The sequence below is a fragment of the Gordionus sp. m RMFG-2023 genome, chromosome 1, assembly GCF_954871325.1.
Source record: "Gordionus sp. m RMFG-2023 chromosome 1, tfGorSpeb1-WG-v2, whole genome shotgun sequence".
NCBI lineage: Eukaryota > Metazoa > Nematomorpha > Gordioida > Chordodea > Parachordodidae > Gordionus > Gordionus sp. m RMFG-2023.
Genome location: NC_088775.1, coordinates 43,515,681 through 43,525,587, shown reverse-complemented (window position 1 = coordinate 43,525,587; position 9,907 = coordinate 43,515,681). Strand labels below are relative to the sequence as shown.

At 26.2% G+C, this 9,907-nt stretch overlaps 1 protein-coding gene across 1 annotated transcript in view; it reads left to right on the top strand.

The window, feature by feature from the left end:
* The first annotated feature begins 940 nt into the window (after positions 1 to 940).
* Positions 941 to 9,907, top strand: part of LOC135931135 (transcription initiation factor TFIID subunit 7-like) — a 32,730-nt gene continuing 23,763 nt past the window's right edge. Inside the window, exons 1-4 of the mRNA XM_065468034.1 lie at positions 941 to 1,054; positions 1,097 to 1,312; positions 1,567 to 1,785; positions 2,197 to 2,491. Of these exons, the coding sequence (XP_065324106.1) occupies positions 986 to 1,054; positions 1,097 to 1,312; positions 1,567 to 1,785; positions 2,197 to 2,491 (799 nt within the window). The 5' untranslated portion in view covers positions 941 to 985. The remainder of the gene's footprint in view (positions 1,055 to 1,096; positions 1,313 to 1,566; positions 1,786 to 2,196; positions 2,492 to 9,907) is intronic.

Genomic DNA, 9,907 nt, shown 5'->3' with positions numbered 1-9,907 from the left:
GGATATTATTTTCAAATATGAGGTAACAACGATCATAAAAGTAAGAAGAAAATTCTCATTCCCCATCATTTTTGACGGGCTATCTTCTAGTAATATAATAAATAGCAAAATAGGAAATTCAAAATAATTATTCAGAGTTAGGAAATTTTTAAAAAGTATAATATGTTAATATAAAACCCAGCCAAAGGCCGAGCAAAAGCGGGCCGAAAGCCAGAAAATGGGAAATAGGGGGGGGGCTTCGCCCCCCATTAAATTTTTAGTTGAGCCCCCTGAGATTGTAAAGGCTAGCGAATTGTCGTTATTATTTAAAAAAATTTAAAATAAATAAATCTTTGGGTGTTTCTTTTTATTTTTATAAAATAAACTTTTAATATACTATAAATTTATTTAAAAAAATAAATAAAATTTAGGGTGTGTTGTGCATTTGCATTGCTTTAAAAAAAACTATTTAGAAAATATTTTAATAATGTAAAATAAATATACATACAAAAGAAAAGTAAAAGGATCGAATCGGGTTTTTACAGGTATCGGCCAGATCCGATATTTTAGAAAAACGCTAAATATCGGTGTCGATCCGATATTTAATATCGGCACAGCCCTAATAATAACTAATTCCAAATCTTCGTTCTCTAGTCGACTCAAGTTTATAGACTTGAGTTGACTCGAGTTCATAGACTTGAGTTGACTCGAGTTTATAGACTTGAGTTGACTCGAGTTTAATAACTTGAGTTTAGGAACTTAGTTTACAACTCGACTCAGTTTTATGTCGATTTTTCGACCTTAGAACACTAGTTTTCGATATTCTCAACAATTGTTATCAATTCGCGAAATAAAAATTAATGAAGTTATTTTATATTTAAAAATTTTTAAAGACCAATCAGAAAATTCCATAATATCCATGGTAAAATCAAATTTAGCAAAAATTGCCAAACTTGGGCTTCACTGACAAAAAAAGTAAAATACCAATTTTAATAAAAAAGTTTCCATGGAGAGATCTAAGATAAATTCACATCCATTTGACTCTGAAAATTTATTTATTATTAAATTACCTGAAGTAGAGCACAATAGATCTTATTAATAATATATAAAATTGTAGGATGTATCTGAAGAAATTAATAATAAATTTATGAATAAAGAAACCATTAATATTAAAGATATTCTTTTTTTGGATCTAGATGTTGATAACGATAAGGGCAGGTTTAAATTTAAAGATCAAATATTGTTTGTTAAACTTCATAGCCTGCCTTGCATTATAGAATGTCTTAAAACATTGGATAGGAAAGTTTACTATAAAACTGGTGACATTAGTCAAGTTAATTTATAAATAATTCTTAATTACCATATATATACATTGTATTTGGCAAATTTTATAGTAAGATTCTCCAAATTTAATTACTTTCTTATAATAGTCTCAATAAATCTCATGCATTTTAGTATGAATATAAAATGTTATATTAAAATATTTTTTAATGTATTTTTGTTTAATGAAAATCCTATTCTTATTTTGTTAAAAATTTATTGTAAAATATTTTGTGTAGCTATTTAACTCTTCATAATTTTTTAAAGTTATTAGTTTGCCAAAAAGAACCATATTCTGACAATGAAGTTGATGAGCACCAAAATAATCCCACAAACAGTTTGAATAGTTTTAGAAATAGGAAAGACAAAGAGAAAAAATACAATTGGAACCATGGTATAACCCCACCTTTAAAGAATGTAAGAAAACGACGCTTTCGCAAAATTATTAAGAAAAAGACTCTAGATCTACCACAAATTGAAAAAGAGGTTATAGTATTGCCTAATAAATTAAAATTCTGTTTTAGTTCCTTCCACTATGTGGTTAATTTACAATTTTTATAATTCTCTTGTATTTTATGAAGCCAACTGATACAAAATTATCTTCCAATTTCTTTTATCATATATCAGTTTCCATATTTTTATTGAATCTACTATACCTTATGTTGGCTAGGATGATTACATTAGATTTATAGACCACATGACAACTTTTATAATTCTAATTAATCATTTTTTTTACATAAATATTAGTTAGATTTCAATTGTATACTAAGAAATAAAAGGATATGGAAATTAGTTAATGCTCCATTTTTTAGAAAGAATTTAAAACACCTGAAATTATAAATCCCTTTATTTCAATCATATCTTTTTTAATACTTCCTTTCTTCTTTCCACATAAAGGTGAGACGCCTTCTCCAAGTTGATAATGAGGCTGAAAACGTGACTTGGGAACTTTTATTTGACCACCAAGAAGGGGCACCCACTGGTCTACAAACTTCTTCCATACCTCTCAGCTCTGAAACCTCACTTCCTCATGTCACCACCTTTTCTAATATTGAAGATGAAACCAGATTTTCTCTGGAATATTCTGTGACTTCAATGGCTACAGAAAAAGAAGGAAAATGGATCAAGGGAGGTGATAAGGAACCTGGACCCCATTCCAGAAGTGAAAGTGGATTAATGGCTAATACATTGGGTAAATGTCATAGAATATATTGCCTCTCACACACTGCAATATCTAATTAAATTTTTTTTGTAATATATTAATTTATACCTTGTACCTGCAAAATATTTTCTCACTTGGCTTGGGCTCGGAATTCAAAAAAGACTTGAGCTTGACCTGTTTCAAGGTGGGGACAAAAAGAAGTTTTGTTGGGTTCAAAAATGTCAATCTTTGTTAAAAATATCAATAAAAAATTCTCTCTATTTTCAGCTTTATTTTAAAAAAGTATAATCATTTTTATTTTAAATAAATTTAGAGTAATGACTTTATTTTTTTGTATTTTTATGACAAATCAACATCAACTGGACCCTCCATGCCTCCGAGTCCAAACAATGGTTGAGACACTGGCCTCTAAAGGTCTATAAAATGGAGCATTTTGGGCAACATATTTAATTTTGGATATAAATGAGCTAGTTCTGTCAAATATCTTTACATAGCCAATAGTTATATAATGTTAAATATTGTTTAAAAATCTAATGTCAAAAACCGGAAATGATCATAAAATCAGATTTATATATATATAGATAAGTGATGAAGCGTCAATTTTACTACTAGGGGGAATCAATCGAAAATTTTTTTTATTTTATTTATTAGTCAAACCATAAAAAAAATCAAACTATAATAATTTATTAAAAATTAAATCTTATTAACATTTTGGATAAATTTCTTAAGAGAAGCCGCCAACAGAGTTAAACCCTTCTCGGTAGGTAGAATTACAGTGTCAATTTCTATATGTATTTTCTCATCTGTTTTGTCTAAATATTTTTATTTTTTGATAAAACGTTAAATATAAGTATATCAAAACATATCTTAAAAGTATCTCTAAACCGTTACAAATACCTCTGAAATAGTATATAGTTATAGATACTTTTATACAACTCTGATAATCTTAATAAATTTTCAATAATATAATTACAATTATTAAATATTATTGCTTTTTAAAAAAAATATTTATTTTAAAAAAAAAAATTTCTCATTTATTTATTAAAAAAAAATTTCTCATTTATTTATTAAAAAAATAATCAGTTTTTTATTTGCTTCCCCATTGCTTATTTTTTAAACGGAAAATTACACAATACTAGCGCTGTAAACGTTACTACAAAAAAGAAATGCATTACCGTTACTCGTTACCTTTTTAAAAAGGGAACGCACGTTATTGACTATTCAAAAAAGTAACGGGTTCTCGTTACTTAAAAATTTAAATATTATATACAAAAAATATTTATTTTTTTCCTACAATATACAATATAAATAAAATTATACAAAAATAATATTTTATACATAAGATAACATCTTTTTGTAACAATTTTTTAATTATTTTTAGCAACATTTTTTTTCAAAATTATAGACAAACAAGAACGCTTAGTGCTCAACACAGATTTCGCCGTGCTAGACATATGTTCAATTGGCACAGAGAATGGGAGAATTGTAATATATTTAATAAATAAAAATTTTAATTTGGGGCATTTATTAAAAATATTTAAAGAATTATCTTTATTTTAAAAAAAGCTTAATAGATTATCTTTACAAGTATCTTCATTCGTTTGCTCATCAAAAAAATTTATCTTTATCAGAAAATATTCCGGTATGTGTGTTGAATAAAGGAATTAAGTCTGCTCTTTCTTTATCGAGATCTTTTCTCAAACTGGAAATAGGTTCTAGCATTCTTCCTTTGTTGACCTCTAATTTTATCCAGAGTTAATCCAATTTAAATATTGGGAGAATTATTGCTTATAGTATATATTCATCTTTATAGATGTGTTTGAATCTATTGAGATAATCAAAATATAAATTGTTAGCAATATTTGAACTGTAAACATTTTTTATCTATGCCTTCCATGATTAAATTAATAAGCAGCTTACAAAACTTGAAATTATTTAAAGCCATTTTTTTAAGTTTTAATATTATAATAGTTATGGGTGGAGTAAGATATCCCAAATGCATTTTTTCTTCGCTCTCTAAAATTGAAAGAGCCATAGATATCGGTTCCATAACCATACAATCATATATATATACATATCATATTTCTTAATTAACAATAACCATACAATATTCATCCAAAAACGACTTGTCGTTATCTGAAAATCTCTATAATTCAGATTTATCACAAGATTCATCAAATTTTCAATTCTCCTTAATAAGACCATCTATTAATTTCACGGAGTTATAAAAAAAGTTCCATCTTATTATAATATCTATGTTAATTCCATAATAGCTTAGAAATGGTTTTAAAATGGAATCGATACCTGCCTTTTCAATGTCAACACTTGCAATGAGATTTAAAGTGTGTGCTGAACAGAATTAGGTATACAATACTATCATTAATATTTTGATTTTCAAATAGATCAAATAATGGTAGAGTAACTATTTTATCATCCGATTCCTCTCCTTGTTCATTACTCTAATGAATTTTTAATAAATATATTATATTTTTTTACTTGAAAGCTTTTATATAATTTCCAACATTGTCGATAATGCATTTAGTCACTTTATTTTGTATCTTATATGTGATGTGGTAAAAATTTTTAAGATTATTTTTGCTAGATAATAAAGTATGTGTTTTTTGTTTGGCTGAAACCCTCTCAAGAGTGTCTGGGTGTAGCTAGTGTACCATCATCCCTAATATGAACTTTTTTAAAAGGCAATATTATCAATCTATAAATATATTTTTTATATACCGATGATAAGCTGACCAAGAATCCATAGTTGTACAGTGGGATACACAATAAATCCACTAATTTCTTTGCTATGGTGTCATATGCTTTGTTAATTTTTAATATGAGGATAGTCCTAGACATCACATTTTTAGTTGACTGTAATTTTTTGATAGTATTAATAAATGCAGTGCTTTCTACAATTAAAAATATTCTTCAATTATAAAATTAAAAATTAATTTATTAACAGCTGATTGTGCTTTATCTTTGATATAGATGCATTCTGCATCTCAATGAGTGTGAGTTGATTGGCTTCAATTTTTTTAAATTTCTATTCAAATTTAATCTCTTTCATTTATGAGGGATGTACAGTCTATAATTTTTAATTAAAATATTATTAATTCCTGAATTTTTATTAAAAATAACTTAGCTTTTTCAATAATTAAAGTTAATATTTTTAAAAATTTAATTGCATTCATTAAAAATTGAAATTATGATTGCCAAAGATAATTTTTCAATTTCTTATTAAGAAATATCATTTAAAAAGGAATCAGGAAAAATATTTATGTTCAGTTCTCTAAAACAATATTGCTTTATAGTTTTATTCCATATATATTTATTTAAACAAAGTTTTTTTAAAATAACTATTTTATTCTTTAAATCTATTAACAATTTGAAGTTAAATCAATAGCAATACTAAAACAATAAATGGAAGATATTGTTTAAACCAATACCAATATTTTGTTAATCTTAGGTTTTTAATGTTGGTTCCCAGCCATAATTTAATTGTTTATATTTTAGTTTCTTGATTAAGCTTTTCAAAATATTATGAAGGAATACTTCTTTTAATGGTTATTTTATAATACCAATGGTTTAATATTCTATTATTAAAGTAATGTTTAAAATAATAATATATTAATTCATCTTTTTACCTTCATTTGCTTTAAGTTTGAACTGCTGGACATTGAGGTTGAAATATTTGCCTTGGGTCATAATTTCCATTTACAAAGTGAAGACTTTATACTCTTAATCTTCTCTATTGGTGTGAAATATGTTTAAATTGGGGCCAGGGGAGGGTTAAATCATCTTCATCTGAAGAAATAAGTACTATGGATAAAATATCTTAATATAAATTATAAAATAGAATAATAATATTATTATTAACATTTACTTTAAATTTTGATTGAATATTAATTAGATTAACATTCGACTGAAAATTTAACGAGTATTTAAAATAAAAATGAAGGAATGGTGGTTGATGTGAATTTAAAAAACTGGGCTTAAATTTTATATTAAAAAATAAATAAAAGTAATTTTAATAGTACAATAAGACATCTTTTTTGCGTTACCGTTACTCAAAAAAAGAAATGCATTACCGTTACTCATTACCTCTAGAAGAAGGTAACGAATGGCGCTTCTTTTCTTCAAAAAAGGTAACGACGTTAGTAATGACGTTACTTTACAGCACTACTTAATAAATTCGCATGATTTTCTCTTTATTTATTTTAAAAAAACAATATTAAATTTGCTTCCTTCATATATATTTTTTTAACGTAGTAAATATAATAGTAAATTTTTTAAAGTAGTAAAAAATAATAGTAATATTTTAACGTTATAAAAATTATATTAATTTTTTTTAACGAAAGAAGATTAGTTTTCTCAACAATTTATAAAGATTATATTAATTATTTAAGAATTTTGTAGGAAAAATTTCAAGGGAAGTAATGCTTCCCTTGCTTCTATGGAAGCTTCGACACTTATATGATATAAGACTAATTAATACACGTGCAAAATTTTAAGTTGGGTTGAGCTCAGGTTTAGGAGATATGCCATTTTATTCATTAATAATTGTAAAATTTCGTAATTAATATTTGATAAATCATTATTGTAATATATAGAATCTTTTACTATTTTATGTATTTAAATAAAAGATTATATAAGATGGTAAAGGGAGGGATGCTATTGTTAATTTATATAATATATTTACTTTGTTCCTAAAATTCGCACAATTTGGATAAATATATATATTGTGAAGGCCTAAGAAATGTATTTCCTTGGATGATTAACCAAAATAAATCATTAACGATAAAATTATCTTTATCTTTTGTAAAAAATTAAGAATGAAAAATTTAATATTAATGAATTAATCTTGAACCCTAAAAACAAGTAGAATTTCTGGCTGAATGTAGAAAAAAAATTTGTCAAGTAAAAGGGTGCTTTATCCAATCCAAATATTATAAAGGCTGTAGGTGTTTTTGAAACTATTATGAATATTGGAAAATTTTATCATTCCGATTAAAAGAGGCATGTGATGCCTGATAAAAACCGGTTTATATTATATCAAAGGTTAAAAGAGAGAACCAAATTCTAAAAAAAAATTATTTTATTCAATAAAGATATTATATTCTAACCAGTGGCGTAGCTAGGAATTTTCCTTATAGGGGGTCCATACATATAAAAGCCTGGGGGCTTCGCCCCTCCAGACCCCTTTAACGGGCCTTCGGCCGGGTTTATCTTACAAATCATAACCATATCTTCGATAATATATAATAAATATATTTTTTAAATGGATCAATAATTTGTTTTATAATTTAGTAAATTATTCTCAATGACTTTATAATAATAATATCCAGAATAATTTCAATAGTAATATAATATCCTTCCACAAACATTAAAACCAGAAAAATATAAATATTATTGGTATTTATTTGATATAAAACGTATAATCTAAAAATAAATTTTTACTCTGGGAGGGGTCCAAACCCGAAAACCCCCCGTAGCTACGCCACTGATTCTAACTTTAGTAACTCATATTGATATAAAAGTGAATTTGCAGATTTAAGACCTTTTTTAAAAACAAAATGATTGATTTTCTTAAAATCAAAATTTAAAAATTTATCAAAAATGTTTTTTTTCTGATGGTGTAGTACTCAATATATGAATAAAAATTATCTAAGCCAGCATGAACATGATTGGAATTAAAGCGGAATGACATTTTTTTGTAACAGCCAGTGGCAAACATGACCAAAAGATTAGCAGAAAGAGCTAACGTCAGAATCATATGGGAATCAAATATTAAACACATTAGATTAATTTAATTTTTATAAAGCAAATATCACTTAAATTATTACGCATCTGTAAAATATGATGAATATGAAAAAAATATTTTGGTCAAATGGCCAAATCCATTCCTGGAATAAATGGGTTCATGTATTTATGCCACTTAGGTAAATTAAAGTTGAATTATTTTCATTAAATTAAATTTTGTTTTCATTAAATTATAATCAAAAATTGATTTGTATTTTTTAATTATTTTTATGAGGAGAGAAATTCAATTCATCAAATAAATTAACCAAAGTCCGCCTCTCCCCCCCCCCCCCCGATTCCTAAAAATATGCTTTTTCAGATCATAAATAACTATTCCTTTAAATATTAAACATAAAATATTTGATAGCTTTTGACCTATCAGTTATTGATTAATATCACATATTAAGAATATTTGCAATAGACTGTCATATCTCCTAAACTTGAGCTCGGCCTACTAAAAAATTTGCTTCTAGTTCACGTATATCATAAATTAAAGGGAGTGCATTTTTCCCAAAATGCCCAATTTTTCAACATTTAGAGACTATTATCTCAACCATGTTTGGAGTTGTTGGCTAAAATTTTATTTTTTTCTTTGTTATAATATATACAAACCCTTGTATTTTTTTTTAGAAAAGTCTAGGGGGTCGGGTTGAAAATCGTGTTTTTTTGTTGATTTGTCATGGAATTTAGTGATCTGCATCGGGCCTAATTTTTCAAACCTGGCCCGGCCCGAAATTTTTTTAAAAAAGTTTTGCCGGCCCAGCCTGAACCCGATATTTTTTTAAAAAAGTTTTGCCGGCTCGGCCAGAACCCGATATTTTTTTAAAAAAGTTTTGCCCGCCTTATCCATACTCGTAATTTTTTTTAAAAAATTTACCGGCCTGGCCCGAATTTATTTAAATATAGAAATTAATTTTTAAAATTACTAGTTTCTATAAATAAAATAAAATATTTTTATTTTACATTAAAATTCAATATAAAATTGATAAATTTAGATATATTTTAAAAAAAATTCCAAGGCCCGACCTGGCCCGAATTTTTTTTTACTTTTGCAGATCTATATATATTTGATGAAATTTGACATTTCATAGAAGCGATAATGCATGAAAATATAGTGTTTTCAATTTAACCACTCTCCAAGATTATAAATAGTTGATTATTTAGGTTCCTAATAACATATTTTGGTAGCCTTGTATTCAAAAGAAATTAAAAGCCAGGCTGGGCAACCTAAAAATTGAAACCAGGCCTGACAAAAAATTATTTTTGACTAGTTTGGCCAAAACTAAATTGTCATCAGGTCGGGCCGAACCTGAAAATTTTGCCATTTTCAAACCACTATAACAGAGCCAATTTTCTCACCTATGAAATTTTAAATTGCTTATATTTCAAAAAACTAAAACGCATGAATTTTATAAAAATAAGTTAAATGAGGGAGAATATTTTGTTTAGGCAAATTTTTCTGAAAATTACCTTTGTGGTTCAAGATAAAGTACGAGTGTTTCACTGGAATAAAGCACAAGTTACCATTCATTTTTTGTGATTTATTACAGATACTTATTAATTGAAATCATTTAAGTTACGTAATCATATCGTAATCTCACATTCATAATAGAATTGCTGTTCATTTATTCTAAAAATATTTAGTCC